General features: G+C 37.1%; 1 protein-coding gene across 3 annotated transcripts in view; it reads left to right on the top strand.

Moving 5' to 3' along the window:
• The window catches only part of LATS1 (large tumor suppressor kinase 1), a 38,684-nt gene extending 25,364 nt beyond the window's left edge, over nucleotides 1-13,320 (top strand). Inside the window, exons 4-8 of one of the 3 annotated variants that reach the window (XM_043457123.1) lie at nucleotides 21-1,534; nucleotides 3,993-4,575; nucleotides 7,025-7,207; nucleotides 7,416-7,522; nucleotides 9,102-13,320. In XM_043457123.1, coding sequence (XP_043313058.1) covers nucleotides 21-1,534; nucleotides 3,993-4,575; nucleotides 7,025-7,207; nucleotides 7,416-7,522; nucleotides 9,102-9,611 — 2,897 coding nt within the window. In that variant the 3' untranslated portion in view covers nucleotides 9,612-13,320. Of the gene's footprint in view, nucleotides 1-20; nucleotides 1,535-2,917; nucleotides 2,981-3,992; nucleotides 4,576-5,398; nucleotides 6,976-7,024; nucleotides 7,208-7,415; nucleotides 7,523-9,101 lie in introns of those variants that run through there. The other 2 variants (XR_006267216.1, XM_043457124.1) reach the window with 2 other exon arrangements.
• Nucleotides 13,321-20,376: the final 7,056 nt, after the last annotated feature.

The raw sequence follows: 20,376 nt of genomic DNA, 5'->3' as shown, positions 1-20,376 counted from the left end.
TTTCTGTTTTATTCCCATAGGGAGTGTGCAACAATCAATTAACCGCAAACAAAGCTGGAAGGGTTCTAAAGAATCCTTAGTTCCTCAGAGACATGGTCCACCACTAGGAGAAAGTGTAGCGTACCGTTCTGAAAGTCCCAACTCACAGACAGATGTAGGAAGACCTTTGTCAGGATCTGGTATCACAGCGTTTACTCAAGCTCATCCTAGCAATGGACAGAGAGTGAACCCCCCGCCGCCTCCTCAAGTAAGGAGTGTCACTCCCCCGCCACCTCCAAGAGGCCAGACTCCCCCTCCAAGAGGTACAACGCCGCCTCCCCCATCATGGGAACCAAACTCTCAAACAAAGCGCTACTCTGGGAACATGGACTACGTCATCTCCCGAATCTCTCCCGTTCCACCTGGAGCCTGGCAGGAGGGCTATCCTCCACCACCTCTTAGCACGTCCCCGATGAATCCTCCTAATCAGGGACAGAGAGGCATGAATGCTGTTCCTGTTGGCAGACAGCCAATCATCATGCAGAGTTCTAACAAATTTAATTTTCCACCCGGGAGACCTGGAATTCAGAATGGTAGCGGTCAGACTGACTTTATGATGCACCAGAATGTTGTCCCTGCTGGCGCTGTCAATCGGCAGCCACCCCCTCCATATCCTCTGACCCCAACTAATGGACAAAGCCCCTCTGCTTTACAAGCAGGGGGTTCTGCTGCTCCGTCGTCATACACAAATGGGAACATTCCTCAAGCTATGATGGTGCCAAACAGAAATAGTCATAACATGGAACTTTATAACATTAATGTACCTGGACTGCAAACAACTTGGCCTCAGTCATCATCTGCTCCTGCCCAGTCATCCCCAAGCAGCGGACATGAAATCCCTCCTTGGCAACCTAACATACCAGTGAGGTCAAATTCTTTTAATAACCCATTAGGAAACAGAACAAGTCATTCTGCTAATTCTCAGCCTTCGGCTACAACAGTCACTGCTATTACACCAGCTCCCATTCAACAGCCTGTGAAAAGTATACGTGTATTGAAACCAGAGCTGCAGACTGCTTTAGCACCTACACACCCTTCTTGGATACCACAGCCCGTTCAGAGTGTTCAACCTAGTCCTTTTCCTGAGAGTACCTCTTCAAATATGACCGTTATGCCACCTGTTGCTGAAGCTCCAAACTATCAAGGTCCGCCACCACCTTATCCCAAGCATCTGCTACACCAAAACCCATCTGTTCCTCCATATGAATCAGTCAGTAAGTCTAGCAAAGAGGATCAGCCAAACTTGCCTAAGGAAGATGAGAGTGAAAAAAGTTATGACAATGTTGATACTGGAGATAAAGAAAAGAAACAGATTACCACTTCACCTATCACCGTTAGGAAAAACAAGAAAGATGAAGAGCGAAGGGAATCTCGTATTCAAAGTTATTCTCCTCAGGCATTTAAATTCTTCATGGAGCAACATGTAGAAAATGTGCTCAAATCTCATCAGCAACGTCTGCATCGTAAAAAACAATTAGAGAACGAAATGATGCGGGTAAAACTTTTTTATATTATTATTTTTTATTTTTATTGGAATGAAGTTGATTTACAATGTTGTGTTAGTTTCAGTTGTACAACAGAGTGAATCAGTTATTCATATACATACTCCCACTCTTTTTTAGATTCTTTCCCCATGTAGGCCATTGTGGAATATTGAGTAGAGTTCCATGTGCCCTACAGTAGGCCCTTTTTGGTTCTCTGTGTAATATTAGTAGTGTGTCTATGTCAGTTCCAGTCTCCCAGCTTATTCCTTACCCTGCTGGTAACCGTAAGTTTGTTTTCTACATCTATAACTCTAGATCTGTTTTGTAAATAAGTCCATTTGTAGCATTTTTTTTTGATTCCACATGTAAGCAACATTATATTTGTCTTTCTTTTTCTAACTGACTTCACTCTGTATGACAGTCTCTAGGTCCATCCATGTTGCTGCAAATGGCATTGTTTCATTCCTTTCATGGCTGAGTATAAAACCTTTAAAATTTTCTGTTTTTATACTTGATGATGCATTTGCTTGGTGTTTATTTTAAAATACTGTGGTCTAGTATTTTTCTTTTTATGCTAAATGTATTATCATTTAAAAGTCAGTAAACAGTACTTTAGATTATACCATTTTATTTTAGCATTTCAGGATTTACTCAGAATTTTCTATAATAAAATTGTAATAAATTAAGTAAAGTATAATTTGCAGTATGCAGTTTAGGTATACATAATCCCTTTAATGGAAACTGAAGCAAGAGTTATTTTCTAGAGTTTATATATTATCTTACATTTTAAAATAAACCAGAAATATCTGAGCCCTATCTCTTGATAAAGTTATGAAACATTTATTTTTACTTATAGTTGTTTTGGGGCTTAGGGGTTTATTCATCAGGTTGGTCTTATTAAAAGTATCAGAGACATCTCCTTTCAGTTATTTCCCCTTCTAATTTTATTTTTTTAATGTACTAGAAAAATGTCCTGAAATTATTAAAATCTACTAAAAAGGAGATCAGAATAATTAGACACTTTAGATTAATATCTGTTGTGATTCCATGTAACTCTCTTCATTAGATACTACGGTGGTACTGTTGTTACTTTTATCACATGTTTAAAGTCAGAGGTTTGACTCCCAGTCTTAGATCTACTGCCCCAAATCCAAGAGGCTCATTTGTGTTAAAGTTTCTCATGACATTTGAGAGAGCTGTTCTTTTAAAATGATTTTTCTGGATCTGACTTCATGGTATAGTTACTCTTGCTATAAACTGAATTTTATTGTGAGAAATACCATAATAACCTATATGGCTTATCTGTATTTAGCTCTTAGGATTTCTTACTAAAGTCTGTCTGTATGTATTTTCTTAGTTTATTTTTCCTTTTTCCTCTTCACTTTCACTAATAGCTGATTTAAACTTTTATGGTGTTGGAAGCTTTGCTGACTTCTGTAGCCTCCATTACTGTGTAGGCAAGTAAGATTTTAAGAGAAACAGTTGTTTACTAAGTCTGGCATGCCACCCTTCTTAAAAGATTTTGCATGCAAATGCTTATTCTAACAGAAGCATGAGGTTGCTGTATTTTAATTAGTCTTGCGTTTCTAGAGTTATCTACTTTTCAAAACAAATTCCTTTTCTATTTAGATTCTTAAATTAATCCTTTATTAACTAGTCATAAATAGACTGTTCTTTCCTTCTAAATCCAGGTATTCCATGTCTACTTAGACATTGGTTTTTGGTTTTTGTTTTTATCTGGGGTTTTTTTTGGTATCTTCATAAGTCACACTGACTCTTCTTTGAAATGTTCCAAAATATCTAAAAGATACCTTATAATCAAACAAGTAGTCCCTTTGAAATAAGGTAGGACATACTCTGTGCATTTTGTGTTAGTGATGGCTGTGAGTCCTACCCTTTCTCTAATGCCCTGAAAAAGATGAAAGACTGACTTATTAGTGAGTGGGTAGATTAGAGAAGATATTCTTTTGTTCTTAATACATCAGTTTTTTAGAATAAATGAACCTGGAGTGAAGAATTTCTTTTCATGAAGACCAAAATGAGAATATTTGAGACATAGGCATTCCACAAGTAGATGCATATAATGAAAGCAATCTGATGATGTAGTCTGGGATGAATGTGCAGGGAGAGATAGATGAGGGTGCATGTTAACGTGTTTGGTGATTGCACATTGGGAACTTTTTTAGTGCATTAGAGAGGAGTAGAAAGCTGACTGTTGATAGCATCTTCTCTTTGCTCTCCACAGCAGACTCTGCATATGTATTCACCTTGGGTATCCTGTTAACTATCCCTTATGCTGCACTTTTGATAATTAATTTTCTCTGAAATATATTCTAGATTTCTAACATGCTTTATTAAAAATTATTATGCATTTAACCTTTAAATATATGCCTGAACTTTTTCCAAGCAATTTCTTAATATTTAGTATAGAAGATAATTCCTTATTTAATATTTAGTTTATTTGCCTAGGTTGGATTATCTCAAGATGCCCAAGATCAAATGAGAAAGATGCTTTGCCAAAAAGAGTCTAATTACATCCGTCTTAAGAGGGCTAAAATGGACAAGTCTATGTTTGTGAAGATAAAGACATTAGGAATAGGAGCATTTGGTGAAGTCTGTCTAGCGAGAAAAGTAGATACCAAGGCTTTGTATGCAACAAAAACTCTTCGAAAGAAAGATGTTCTGCTTCGAAATCAAGTTGCTCATGTCAAAGCTGAGAGAGATATCCTGGCTGAAGCTGACAACGAATGGGTAGTTCGTCTTTATTATTCATTCCAAGACAAAGACAATTTATACTTTGTAATGGACTATATTCCTGGGGGTGATATGATGAGCCTATTAATTAGAATGGGCATTTTTCCAGAAAATCTGGCACGATTCTACATAGCAGAACTTACCTGTGCAGTTGAAAGTGTTCATAAAATGGGTTTTATTCATAGAGATATTAAACCTGATAACATTTTGATTGATCGTGATGGTCATATTAAATTGACTGACTTTGGCCTCTGCACTGGCTTCAGATGGACACATGACTCTAAGTACTACCAGAGTGGTGAGTAAAATCATAAAATTTGTACATGTTCGTATGACTTATTAGTGTAATAAAATATAAGATGATATTATCCCTGGATGGGAGCCAGAAGTCCTGAGTCAGGTCTTAACTCCATTGGATAAATGTGAGTGAATCCTTTAGATACTTAGATTTATAAAATGAAAGTGTGTGTTAGAATTAATTATTTCTAAATGTCATTAACATTTTTGAGTTAATCTCCTTACATTTTGTTACTGTGAAATGTGTCAGACAAATAACCATTTGAAAATAATTTTTTAATTGAAGGATAATTGCTTTACAGAATTTTGTGGTTTTCTGTCATACACAATTTGAAAATAATTTTTAAATGAAGCCCCCTACACACCACTCAGCTTAAGAACTAGATTATTAGTATTTTTGAAGTCCCAAAACAATCACTGCACTTTCCTTCCTCCATAGAGTTAACCTTTATTTCAAAACTCCATAATCAGTTCTTTCCTTTTCTGTATACTTTTATGCATGTCCCTGAACAACATATTACTTCATTTTGCCTACTCTTGGACCTTTATTTAAATGTAATCATTCTTTATGTTGGCTTCCTATATTTGTGTGAGGTTCATCTGTGTTCCTGCATATAACATTTATTTTCACAGCTCTTTAGGATTCCATTGTATGACTGTTACAGAGCTTGTTTAAACACTTTATGTACATGATTCTCTTTAATCCTCACAATGTCATTGTGAGGCAGAGTGAAGAACCTGAGGCTAAGTTAGAAATTTGCCCATGGTCGGACAGAAAATAAGTGTAAGGGCTAGGCTTTGAACCCAGGTTTGTCTGCTTACAGGGCCCATGTTATTTCTGCTATACCACACTGCCTCACCAAGATCCCTCCAAGCACTAATGGAAGTGTAAGTCAATCTAACATTTGTTGAATACTTACCATGATTAGGTGCTTTATATATATTCTAATTTAATGTTCACAGCAATCCTCTGAGGTAAGTATTATTGCCTCCAGTGTTTCTTGTGAACACAAGCAGATTACATTAAATGGATAGAACTTAAGATAGCTGAACCTACTTTAATGTTCAGGTTAGTGTAATTTAATATCTCCCCATATTTACCTGAATCTTATCTGGGGCTTATCTTAAAAATATGATTCTTAGGCTCTATTCCAGTCTTCTGATTGAAAAATCTCCACTGGAGGGTAGAAATTATATTTTAATCAAACATCCCAGTTGTTTATTACAGTTAGGTTAATTTCAGACTTTTTTCCCCTAGGTGATTTCATCCATTCATAGCTTTAATTACTATCTCTGCATCAATGACTTCCAAATCTCTCTTCAGAAATGTCCTCCCCCTTTCACAAGGATTCCTAATAGGCCTTTCAAACTTAACACTGCTAATAAACGATTCTTAATTTCTCCCCCTCCCTATTTGTTCCCCTCCCTTTTGGTAAATTGTACTACCACCACCCAGCCTTGATTCTAAATGTGTTCACTTTTCTCCATCTGCACTATTATCATCATAGTCCAAACTTAACTGTAACAGCCTCTTACCTGGTCTCTCTTTCACCTTTGTCCTCCCTATAATCTATTCTCTATACAGCAGTTAAAAGTTTTCTTTTTAAAACATGTATCAGACCTTTTCATCACTTCAAGATAATGAAAAGGTCTGATACGTGTTTAAAAAGAAATGCCTTCATTTAATACTTACGTATATATGTAAGTATATTCATATGTATAAATACATATATATATATATTCCAGTATCTTCACTGTACTTGGGAGTAAAAGGCAAACTGTTTCTTTTGCTTGTAAAACCCATGTGCGCTGTCTCCTGCTCCATTTCGTTCCATTCTTCCCTTTACTAACCACACTGGTCCTCTCTAGTACTGTTGTGTGTAGAATGCCTTGTGTGGTTTTCATATTGTTGAGTTCCTCTTTTTTTTTTTTAAACAAATGTCACCTCAGCACATTTGCCATAGCAGTGCATGTTGATTCTCTGTACGGGACGCATCACTATTATCTTAAAAACATATGTATTTGTTATATTTTTCCCCTACAGATAACCTGCCTGAGAGAAGAATATTGTCTTTATTGTTATTGTTGTCATTTGCTGAATAAATGAAACACAAATCTAATTTGTTTGAAACTTTGTCCAGAATAGTATTGGAGAGCAGCCTGAATAACAAATTCTCAGTCCTGCCTACTCAATAACTTTTATTGTCATCATTTATTGTTGAGTAAATTACTGCATCTTAGGCTAATTTTTCTTAGTGTAAGACCTTGTCCTATTGGTATTTCAAGAGTACAGTGTCTAGTTATTAATAAGCACACCATCAGTGATTTGGCATACATTGTGTCTTAGCTTGTCAACACGGGGAAGTGTTGTTAACTATAAACTACGATGTCTAAAGATTAAACAGGTTTACTCTTGTTGTTTTTATTTATGTATTTATTTTACTGTACAGGTGACCATCCACGGCAAGATAGCATGGATTTCAGTAATGAATGGGGTGACCCCTCTAACTGTCGATGTGGTGATAGACTGAAACCGCTGGAGCGGAGAGCTGCACGCCAGCACCAGCGGTGTCTCGCACATTCTTTGGTTGGGACTCCTAATTATATTGCGCCTGAAGTCTTGTTACGAACAGGTAGAACACTTGTCTTATAAAGAATCTCAGTGTGCCTGTAGACCAGCAGAAACTTACAGGAGAATATGGCTAATGGTTCAGGTTTACAATAAAAGTATTAATTCTATAGTATAAATTGGTGATTTAATATTAATTTTGATTATACTCATTCTGAGCAGTTTTTTCAAAAGTGCTTATGAATAACCATAAATTTGGTGTCTGATTTTAGGTTATACACAGTTGTGTGATTGGTGGAGTGTTGGTGTCATTCTTTTTGAAATGTTGGTGGGACAGCCTCCTTTCTTGGCACAGACACCATTTGAAACACAAGTGAAGGTAAGGTGTAGAATCTGTACCCAAAATAATTGTTATGAAGCCCCATTACCATACACCTTTATCAGTCCTTTATTTAGAGCATCTTAATTTATAATTAAAGAATGAGCTTGTAAGGATATAGGAACCCAGTAAAATTCCACGTGTGGTTTCCACCATGTGACTGTTTACCACCCTCATATCCTTCCTCATTCATACACTACATTCATGGTTCTTCCTCATACAAGTTTTTAGTACCTTTTGAAGATGTATTCCAATTTATTCTTTCTACTGACTACTGGCTTTGTTTCCTTTCACGTACATTCTTGCCCCAAACTACTAACAAATGTCTGTATCTCCCTAGCACTTAAATGAAAAGCTGCTCGCAATTTTGATCACAAATTATCCCATTTAAGAAACCTTTTAGTGGCCTTGTCTATAAAGTCCGAGTCTTTCCTCTGTTTCTTTGTTCATACCATTCCCTCTGTATGGAATGCCCTTCTTTCTCTCCCATGTTTCACAAGTTTCCCTCCTTTCTGTTTCACTTCTGGTCATTTTTAATCATTCTTTGAGCGTGTCTTGACATACTGTTTTTTCTGTGACACTCTCCTCAAATTATAACTTCTGTCTGTCACTTCATTTAATAAATTATATTTAAAACTTCCTTCAGAATTTCTTTTGTTAAAGGTTTACTGGTAATACATTCTCTCAGGTTTGAGTCAGATTTGTCTGAAATTATCTTTATTTTGCCTTCATTTTAATACATATGTATATATGTAAGTAAATGCATAGGTAGAAATACATATATGTTTGTGTGGGTGCTGTGTGTGTGAAAAATTGGATGCTTGATTAAGAACAAGGCAAGGATGTCTGGTCTGAGTCTTATTCAGCATAGTTCTGCATGTCTTAGCCAGTGTAATACAGCAATGAAAAAGCATAAAGGTTAGAAAAAAATAAAACTTGCTTTATTCACAGGTGGCATAATTTTCTATATTGAAAGTCTCAGGCAATCTGTGAAAACCTCCATAGAACTAATAAGTGAGTTTAGCACAGTTGTAGGGTATGAAGTAATATGAAAAAATCAGTCGAATAGGTGAGCCAATTCTAAAATTCATTTGGGTGGACAAAGAAACTGATAACAAAAGCAAGTTTTTAAAAGAACAGAGTCTGAGGAATCAGTTACTTGATTTTAAGACGTACGAGGAAGTTACACTAATCCACGTGGTATGGTGTTGGCAAGAGGACAGAATCCGTGAACTTAAAGAAAAATCGATAGAAATTATGCAGTCTCAACAGCAGAGAGAAAAAAAGAGTTTGCAAGTACGATAACTTCACGGACTTCCCTGGCAGTCCAGTGGTTAAGACTGTGCACTCTCAATGCAGGAGGCATGGGTTTGATCCCTGGTCAGGGACCTAAGATCCCATAAGCTGTGTGGCGTGGCCAAAAAACAAACCAAAAAAATAAAGGTAAGGAACGTGAAATACCATGCAATTTATTTAAAAACACACAAACACAAATAGTCCAGTAAGACTTCTTCACATAAAACTTGGAGGAAATTTTTCTTACCTCTTTCCTTCTAATTTTTAAAAATCTCCTTTAAAGGTTATCAACTGGCAAACATCTCTTCACATCCCACCGCAAGCTAAACTGAGTCCTGAAGCCTCTGATCTTATTATTAAACTCTGCCGAGGACCAGAAGATCGCTTAGGCAAGAATGGTGCTGATGAAATAAAAGCTCATCCATTTTTTAAAACAATTGATTTTTCCAGTGACCTGAGACAGCAATCTGCTTCATACATTCCTAAAATCACACACCCAACAGATACATCAAATTTTGATCCTGTTGATCCTGACAAGTTACGGAGTGATGATAATGAGGAAGAAAATGTAAACGACACTCTCAACGGATGGTATAAAAATGGGAAGCACCCTGAACATGCTTTCTATGAATTTACCTTTCGGAGGTTTTTTGATGACAATGGCTACCCTTATAATTATCCAAAACCTATTGAATATGAATATATTAATTCACAAGGCTCAGAGCAGCAGTCAGACGAAGATGATCAGCACACAGGCTCAGAGATGAAAAATCGTGATCTAGTGTATGTCTGACACGCTAGGAAATAATTGTAATGAGAATTTGCAGAAAGGCCTGAAACGTAGGGTTTTTTGAAGCTCTGAGAGTAAAATTATGCAAATGTGACAGAGCTATGTATGTTTGCTCTGTGTACAATATTTTATGTTCCTAAATTATGGGAAATCCTTTTAAATATTAATTTATTCCAGCCTTTTTAATCAGTAATTTAGAAAAAATTTGTTATAAAGAAAATAAATTATGAGCTGAATATTATAGTCAGTTCTTGGTACTTAAAGTACTTAAAATAAAAAATAGTGCTTTGTTTAAAAGGAGAAGCCTGTTATCTATTTGTACATAATGCTAAATAATTTTAAAAAACAAGAATTTTTGAAAATTTTTTGAAAGACAGTTTTAGTTTTATCTTGCTTTAACCAAATATGAAATATACCCCACATTTACAGAGCTGGTGTTTTTTTTTTTTTTTTTTCTCCCTTTCCCCGTAACTTTATTCTTGGAAAAAATAAGCTATAGAAATGAAGGCATCATGGTGGTGAGTGTTCCTAGGCTAATGATAATCTGTATAATTCACATTTGATAAATAAGAAATACAAAGTTGAATATGAATACAAAATATGAAATACAAAAATGAAATATAGTATGCTCATCCAAATGAAAAATAGTGCAGCTTATCTTTTTCCCCCTCTATAGAATATTTAATTTTTTTAACATATCTCAAAAATTAATGGCTTTGAAAGAAGCAAATCACTACATTTTTCTTTCTATACTGGTATTTTTAATGCTGCTTTCAGTTTTTAAAGGGAATAAAGCTGCCATAAATTAGAAGTTTCAGTACTAAAAGCTAAGATCTTTCACATTTTGACTCAAATTAGAAAAGAAATAATTCCACATGTTAAGCAGAGAGATTATTTTCAACTTCATATAAAACTTTGATTAGAACTTACTTGTGGGTACTTTTTCTATATAGTGATAGTTTGGATTATGTCATCAATAATGTTATAGATTTCCTCTTTCAAAACAGTGCTGCATACATGGACTGTTACTGGCAAAGGAAAGTCTGGCTATTTGGCAGGATTTTACCTATGGTCAGATTAATTGGTGAAAAAAATTATTATTATGTAACTCCTAATTAAGGTGGCCATTAGTAATTAGGAAAAAATACATAGTGGTCATAGTAGAAAATTCAAAACCTCATAACTTATTTAAAGTTAAATAATATGTTTTTCAGCATTACTATTATATATAATACTTAGGTTTTAAGGACAACTTGTTGTTTCATACCAAAATACATTTAGCTTGTCTTTTAGGAAGGGGAAAAGGGCTCTATTCTAACATTAGTAAAATTTATATTTTATTTGCTTTTCTTAAGCTCCACTGGTAGGGAAGTTTTTTTTATCAAAACTTAGTATCTGTGGATAAGAGGCATAATTTTAGTGATTTTCAAACTTATAAAAGCTAATGGAATCATATATATAAGTAAAATTAAAGGCAAAAAAAAAAGGCAAAGCTGTTCCAGTTGAATTGGGGAGGGCAAAGATTAATTAGCTCACACTTAAAATGTTTTTATAGGTGGCCTTCTCAGAGCACTGCATAACCCACTATGTAATGGTGGGTCTTTGGCAGTTATTGATCATTTCGAGAGTCTGATGAAAATTGGCTCTCTTCCCAGGAAAATGCACATCAGTAAACATGCCTAAGATGTCGCATGCAGTTGGATGTGTTGAAACCTGTCACAAACTCTTGGTTATGAACCTCTGTCCTGTAAGAACACTGATATATTAAATTAAGAACTTTGCTTTAAATTTACTGATTAGTGCTCAGATTAGCACATCTTGTATAAACACTGATAATTTATGATGAGAAAGGTCTGTACCGTGTGATAAGATATCCTTATGAATGCCTCTCTTTCTGGAACAGCGCTCCACTTTAAACACACCCTTTTAAGGGCACTAACAAACATGTTTGACTTGTTACAGGCTTAATATAGAAATATTTTGAAGGACCTCTACTCAGAATTGTGAGAAAATGCACTGTGTAAGATGGCAGTCTTCACTTCATGGAGCATTTGATTAGTCCTATAAAATTCTATGCAAAACAAATTAGTTCAAGAACTTTTGTTGTTACCCCCTTGCTCTTCAGGCTTTCTCAGATTTATTGAAATTTCCATTTAGTTTTTATTTCTGGACTATGGTGCAATACAGTACAGAACCAACTTTGTTACAGTTACATTGTAGAAAAACTAAGGTGCTGTCTTCTCCCTCTCCCCACAAAATCTGTGTTGCCCTTATTCCTCAGATGTATCAGACACTACAAATATTGTATCCTTTTAAATTTTCTCTGACAGTATAAACTTTTTGTATTTAAATGAAGCAGTGTACAAGCCTTTAGTATCTGCATTTTTTTAACAGTTTGGATATACTGTCATATTCCCAAACTATTAAAACTACATTGAGCTGACTTATTCCCAAACTATATCCAGTCTTCCAGTAGGAATCTGGTGCTTCCTGCCAAAAAGATGAGAACAATGTCAAAAATCTGTATGCTCTCAGTTGAAATAGAGTGAAAACACTGATCAATCATGTTTTCTTTTTAAAATAATTTTGCCACTCATTAAAAAAAAAAAACTTGCTGTCTTTCTTATACTTTCCCCTTTTATGCATATCAATGGTATTTATGAAATGTGTTCTGTAATTATGTAATTGTAGATACAGTTATGTATTGTCCAGTGATGTCTGAAGGCAGGCCCTGTTGCTATATCTTTTCTACCTTATTTGTAATAGAAACTATAGAATGTATGACTAAGAAGTCACTTTGAAATTGACTTTTTTAAAAAGTTATAACCTTCTGCTGTTGCAAAGTGCAAAACTGTGAGAGGAAATGATTTATTCTGACTTAATAATATGTTGAAATTAGAGAATACAGTGGGAGGATTTTTAGATATTGCTGCTGCTGTTACCTAAGGTACTTTAGACATTTTTCTTTAATAAACAAAAATAAACAAAAATCCCTTTGGTATTTAAAGTAAAACATTTAGCCTGTTTGTTTTAATCTAAAACAAAAAGTAATTTTGGTCAATATAATGGTATATTTGTAAAGCGCCTTAATAGATCCCTTGTGAAGGCACTATATACCACAGTTTACTTTTATATTATATTATGTATATAAGTATTTTGTATTAAAATTGAATCAGTACAACACTACAGTTTTATAAAGTAATGCTTTGTTAGGAAAAGGAATTACAGCTTTGCAATATAACTGAATTGTTTTGCATACTTATGAATGTAGTAGAAATGAATAATCAGCCTGTGTTTTTAATGAATCTATTTGTATTTTCCCAATCATTTTCTCTAGTGTAACATTTGCTGGGATCATAATAAAAAAAAAAAAAAAGCAAAATTCAAATCTTTAAATTATGTGTGGAAAGCTTTTAGGGTAAGTTGACTTTTTTAATTCAAATATTTAATCTTTTTATTTTCAGAAAATTTATGGTCAAAAATCTGATACTTTGGAATTAAAAAAAAAATATATATATATATATATAGCTAATGATAATTCCTACTTAGATTAAGGCAAACTGAATAGAGTTAGTGTAACCCAGTAAAATGTTTTCATTTTGTCCAATATAAGTACAATAAATAGTTCATGTTAAAGGCTTCCTTTAGGTCAGTACAGGTTTAAAAAATTAATAATTTTCAATTATTAAACTCTGCTTCTAGTATCATTTGAGTCCAGTTTATGATTTTTAAAATGTGAAGTTATTGGCTAATATCTTTTTATTTACAGTCTTTTACTTTATCACATGAACTGCCTACCAAATATATATGTTGATGCTATACCTTAAATCCAGTTTACATGGATGAACAAATATTTAGGGTTTTTTCCCCCACCTTTTTCAAGTATTACCATCATTCTTAGGTCTCCTTTTATCCTCTTGTCTGCACACACTTTAAATTATATTTGGTCTATATGAGACTGTTGTGTAGCTGATGCAAACTGCATTATGCTTATGATTCATTTTACTACTATTTTTTAAAATTTCCTATTAATTATTTGTCCTTTTAGTTACCTAGCATATTTTTTTGGTGGGTGAGAGGTGATAAGGATTCCATGCAACCCATTTTCCCTTTTAATTCTGTTAATTCTTGTATACAGTGTGTTTGCCTTCACATGTCATTACCATCATCATCCAACAGCTCTCCGCCAGGCTGGCTGTGGTTTCAGCAGGCCTGCATCATAGTTTAATTTCTCTTTGCCCAAGCTTACTTCCCTTGACTCCCACACCATCTTGCTGACAACTGAATGGGAGACATACACTGCTGGTCTTGGAGAGTCTCCCATTGAGGTGGGGGGCAGCTACAGCCATCGACACTGTGGCAGCCCTTCTTGGGAGCTCCTTCTACCACATGAACCGTGGAGCTGGCCGGGGCCATTGTGGAACCCTCCTAGCTAGTTCATTAGCTTCGTCATTTTAATACATTTTGGATCCATGTTTGGCATGCTTAAATTGTGACCATACCTTGTTATGCCAAATGCAAATACACAGACAGTGTATCCGCTTATGTGTATGAAGGCTGAAGGGAGGATATCAAATTTATGTTTGGAACACAGGCAGTTATTGTTCTCACAAGTAGCCAGTCTTCTCCCTTCTGTAAAGTCACCCAGAGATCCTGAAATCTTGGTGGATTCAGAATCTGGGTGGGACTTTGAGTTGCATTCGTTGGAGAAGGGTTAAATTTGTTCTGTTGAGGAAAGGGGGATTCTCGAGGGTACCTAGCTTCCAGAGGGGCGGACGCAGGCTGCTCTTGTTCTTCAACTTCCATTCTCAGCTTTCCTTTTACTAACACAGCACCCCCCAGCCCCTGTTCATGTTTCAACTGTGTCACTAACGCACGTGTTTCTCATTCCCTTGTAATTAGTTGTGCCACGTGACTAGGTTTTGACCAGTGGGGTATGAGCAGAAGTGATATATGCAATTCTACTTCATACCCTTAAAATTAATATTGCTAGCCTGCCGCTCACTCCTTCCTGTTGCTGAACTCATAGCCTAACTAATATAATGTACACTTCATGTTAGTATATAATCTGATTTCCAAAATAATTTAAGCAGGTCATTTTATACTTTGACTATTTCCCATGTAATGACTCATGAAATTCAGTTACTTAACTAGTACATTTTCTGATTCATCATCTTAACCTCTCGTTGTTTGGCTAAACTAATTTGGTTGAGACCCCCATCAACTCGCCTGAATTATTGTAAGAACTTTCTAACTTGAGTCTTTAACTTCATTCAGGTCCTTCAAGTTTATTAGCCAACTGTCAACCAAATGACATACTTGAAAGATAGTTCTAGATTCTGCTAGTATGACCAAGTAAGCTCCTGATGGCTTGACTATCACACAACTACAAACTTGGGGGCAGAATAAAAATCTACCTAAAGATACTGAGGTGGAACAGAGAACTGGCAGATTCTGGGTGGAAGGCATCCTGTCTCACAACTAAACTAATCTGAGATGCTGCCCGACAGAGAATCAAACTAAGTTAACGGCCTGGCACTTGTTCAGTCGCTAAGTCATGTCTGACTCCTTGCGACCCCAGGCAGTGTGCCAGGCTTCCCTGTCTTTCACTATCTCACGGAGTTTGCTCAGATTCATGTCCATTGAGCCAGTGATGCTATCTAACCATCTCATCCTCTGCCACCCTCTTTTGCCTTCAATCTTTCCCAGCATCAAGGTCTTTTCCAATGAGTCGGCTCTTCACATCAAGTGGCTTCCCACTATATAATCTTTTATACATTTGCATTTGAACCATGTGAATGCATTGCCTATCCGAATATAAATACATAAAATGGAAATAAAAAATAAAATCTTGGGGATTCCCTGGTGACTCAGTGGTAAAGAATCTGCCTGCCAATGCAGAAGACATGGGTTCAATTCCTGATCCAGGAAGATCCCACATGCCAGGGATCAACTGAACCCGTGCACCGCAACTATTGAGCCTGTCGTCTAGAGCCTTCGAGCTGTACCTGCTGAAGGCCACATACCCTAGAGCCCGTGCTCTGCAATAAGAGAAGCCACCACAACGAGAAGCCTGCACACTGCAACTAGAGAGGAGCCCCCGCCTGCTGCAGCTTGAGAAGAGCCTGCACAGCAACAAAGACCCAGCACAGTCAAAAGCAATTAAACAAATAGGATCTTTAAGTCCAAGTGGAGGAACTGAGCTTAGACTAAGCAAGATATACTTTCCATGAGACAGGCCAAATGAAAGAGCAAGTGCGAAATAGAGACGTTTGTATGTTGGTCAGAGTATTAGGATTAGGTTATGTGGCATAAGAAACCCAAAACAAGGACTGTGTAGACACACAGTATCAGTTCAATTCCCAGGAAGATCCCCTGGAGTAGGAAACGGCAACCCACTCCAGTGTTCTTGCCTTCTAAATTCCATGGACAGAGGGGCCTGGCGGGCTACAGTCCATGGGGTCACAAAGACTCGAACACAACCAAGCGTGCACACACACACACACACAAAATCCCAAACAACAATCGCTTAGACTGACTAGAGCTGGCAGTCAACACCTGGTAAAAGCAGCTCTACAGCGCCAGTCCATACTTCCTCCGTACAGTTCTGCTATCTTCACATGGCTTACACCCTAAAGGTCATTTATGGTCAGAGTTGACTGCTCATAGTCTATCCAGTTTTTTCCATGTTCTAACCTTCTGAAAAGAGGGGATGGTGTGACTGGAAGGGGGATTTTCAGGGCCTCTCCGTGTAAGGTACCTTCCTAAAAGTTCTACGTGACACTTCCACTGGCCAGAAGTTAGATCCATGGCCACACCTAGCTGCATGAGAATCTTGGAAAATGTAGTCCTTATTCCAAGCAGCCCAACTTAATCAAGGAAGACTTTGTTACTTAGGAAAATGAGGACTTGGTGGACAGATGGTAGTCTCTGTCTCAGTGAGCAAGTTGAGGGAATTTCAATCTGATAGCTTCCATTTTCTCTAATAAACGTGGACATCACTTTGCCAACAAAAATCCATATAGTCAAACCTGTGGTTTTTCCAGTAGTCATATACAGATGTGAAATCTGGACCATGAAGGCTGAGCACCGAAGAATTGATGTTTTCGAATTCTGTGCTGGAGAAGACTCTTGAGAGTCCCTTGAACTGCCAATCCTAAGGGAAATCAATCCTGAATATTCATTAGGACTGTTGCTGAAGTTGAAGCTCCAATACTTTGGCCACGTGATGCAAAGAGCCGACTCACTAGAAAAGACCCTGATTCTGGGAAAGATTGAGGGCAACAGCAGAAGGGGACGACAGAGGATGAGATGGCAGAATAGCATCACTGACTCAGTGGATATAAGTTTGAGCAAACTCTGGGAGATAGTGAAGGAGAGAGTAGACTGGTGTGCTGCATGCAGTCCATAGGGTCACAAAGAATCGGACAGGACTTTTCTCTGAAGGTGGAGATAAAGTGATTTGCTGAAAGGTCAGAAAGGGGTATGTGGCTGGCTTGAGGACAGTGGTGCAAATCTGAAATAACTAAAGTGAAGAGTAAGAGAGAGAACTGAGCACATGCAGAAAAATGTGTGTCAGGTGGGGGAGACAGGCAATTGTGCATCAGCCTTCAAGGTGATTTGTTTTTCCTATGGCATTCAGCAATCTGGGGGTAGCCAGTCTGTGATGGAAGCTATTATTTAGGAAGGAAGAAGCTATTATTTAGGAAGAATATTACTTAGGAAGAATGGAAGCTATTATTTAGGAAGAACATTCTTATCACTAGTGAGAGAGTGATATCTCACTATCCTCAGATAGCACTGAGGATCTATCTCAGTTTGTTCCTTCAAATACTGTGACATAATCTAGTAATAAAAATTCAGCAGATTCTTTGTGTGTGTGTGGCTGCACTGTGTGGCATGTGGGATCTGTTTCCTGACCAGGGACTGAATCCAGAATCCTAACCAGTAGGCTATCAAGGAACTCTTTTTTTTTTTTTTTCTTCTTTTTGGAGATTCTTAATCATGGTTACTCTTTTCTAGTCTTATACATATTATGTACCTGAAGAGATGGCTCAAATTTTTGAAGGAGAACAGCCAGATTCAATAGACCAGATGAGTGAAACTAGTCCTGACAGCCCTTTAGATTTCTCTGATAAAATGTAAAAAGTGTCTCCAAATTCTTTTTTTTTTTAATGACAATGTATTTATCCTGCAAGTATCTAAGTAATGCCTACCATAAGCCAGACATTGCCCTAGCCAAATGGAGGAAGTATGTAACTTTATATCATTTACCTACTGGGGCAAAATGAAAGTGAAAGTTGCTCAGTAGTGTCCAACTCTTTGCGACCCCATGAACTATACAGTTCATGGAATTCTCCAGGCCAGAATACTGGAGTGAGTAGCCTATCCCTTCTCCAGGGGATCTTCCCAACCCAGGAATTGAACCAGGATCTCCTATATTGGAGGTGGATTCTTTACCAGCTGAGCCATCAGGGAAGCCCAAAAGAGGGCAAAGAGACAGCAAATACATAATGTTGAGAAGTAGTCTTCATGTTGTCCCCTTCTGTATAATTCTCTCTCCCCTCCAAACCTTTCTACTCACAGTTATCAAATTAATCTTCCTATTCCTTTATAAAGTATGCCTTCATCTGAACTTTCAATGGTTCCTTGATACCTACTGAATAAAATTTAAACTCTTCACTGGCACCTACTTTTTAACCTAATTTTTGTTAACTTCCCTGTATGTATCTTATGATCCTACCAAATCTATGTCACCATACACCAGGGAAAAACTCATCTCCAGTTTCTCTGAGTCCCAGTTTGGATATAATCATTTTAGAGGGGTGGTGGTTGTAGAAACCACACTGTAAAAGAAGAAATGACTAGTGTAGTACTCATGAAAGTGGTACGCAAATATGTTTCTCAATGTCCCATCACTTTGAAGACAGGTTTGGCCACATGACCTGCTCTGGCCAATGAAATGTGGGCAGAGGTGGTACCTTTCATACCCAGGCAGAAGTTGGACAAATCACTCATTTTCTTTTTTCAACCGTTCCCAAGTGCCTGCCTCCACTCTACTTGAACATATAGAGGAAATAAGAAGAAAAAATTCCTAGTGTTTGAAACCTCTTCAATGTAGAGGTTACTACAGAATACCCTTAGTGACTAAGACAACAACAGAATACCCTAGTCTCCCTAGAATAGTACAACCAATAAGAAACAGTAGTGTAAGCCACTATTTGGATTTTTTTATTAACTTCATTGAGGGATAAATTATGTACAGTAAAATGTATCCATTTTATGTGTACTGTTCAATGAGTTTTAATGAACATACACACCTACTTAACCACTATACTAATTGAGATACAGAACATTTCCATCACCTCAAAAACATTTCCTCATGCTTTCTGGTAATATAATCTTTTCCCTCATTTCTCCCAGCCCCCAGTCCAGCCTCTTTCTATTTTTTTTTTCAGCCTCTTTCTATTAATGTAGGCTAGTTTTGCCTGTTTTAGAATTTCATATAAATGAAATCATGTAATATGTATTCATTTTGTGCCCTCTGAGAAGTTTTAAAACTAAATTAGAAATTGCCTGTATAATTCAACATCTTTTCACTCTTAGAAAAATTAAAGTTTAAAAAAAAAAAAAAAGAAAAATTAAAGTTTAATTCAGTCTAACTAAGGTAATTAATCTGTACCTTCTTGAATATTTTTTCATTTCAAAAAGATACACTCTATTTTCTTATACTAATTTTACTTTAACATTATAATAGAGTTTACATGCATCATAGCAAAACTATTATTTTCTACTTAGTTGAGAATTTTACAAGACTTTAAGCTTCATGAAACATCCTATTTTGTTGACCATGTATATACTCAATGCCTACAATGCCACCTGGCACATAAGTACTCGATTAATAAACATCTGTGGACTGAATGGATGTATTTCCCTTGAATTGCCTTTATGTAAGTCTGGTAAATTAGGGGATTTAAAATCAGTATGTTAAATATTTTTAAAGCAGGGATGCTTTAAAAATCAGAATTTTAATTACCAAGCCCTTCTAGAGGAAATCGCGTCTTAAGTGCGTCTATTTCACCTCAGGTGAAGGAAAAGGCTGGAGATTTAGACTGGAGGAAGCCTGTCCACAAGTACTAACTGTCCATTACGTGTATTTCTAAAGATCGTGGAACATCATAACTGTATTTGTAGTTTGGTTGCATTAAAACGTTGACCAAAAAAAGAAAATAAAATTTCACCAGCATTGTGTCCGAATATCTTTGGTCACTCATTCTCTATTTTACAGTATTCATGTTATATCGCTAGAAGCGCCGCAGCCAAATTCTGAGTGTTTGGTTCTAAAACCGGATCTGTCATAAAGGAACTCTATGACCCTTGACAGTCACCTGTAAAATAGAAACTATAATTCTCCTAACCTCTGAGCAGCGTGATGAAAATCAAGTGTGAGGAAAAGCGAGCAAAGCACTTCGGAAAACATCGAGGAACTCGAAGCCGTCGTGCTTATTTTACTCATTACCACCTCTCGGCCTGACCTGTCCGCAGGGAAGGCGGCTGCCCCGGGACTGCGCAGGCGCGCCCGTCGGCCCCGCCCGCCTCCGTCGGCCCCGCCCGCCTCCGTCGGCCCCGCCCGCCTCCGTCGGCCCCGCCCGCCTCCGTCGGCCCCGCCCGCCTCCGTCGGCCCCGCCCGCCTCCGTCGGCCCCGCCCGCCTCCGTCGGCCCCGCCCGCCTCCGTCGGCCCCGCCCAGTTGGCGCCCGGCGCGCGCAC

Source organism: Cervus canadensis, chromosome 33 (assembly GCF_019320065.1).
Source record: "Cervus canadensis isolate Bull #8, Minnesota chromosome 33, ASM1932006v1, whole genome shotgun sequence".
NCBI classification, from domain to species: domain Eukaryota; kingdom Metazoa; phylum Chordata; class Mammalia; order Artiodactyla; family Cervidae; genus Cervus; species Cervus canadensis.
This window is presented reverse-complemented; position numbering and strand designations above follow the sequence as displayed.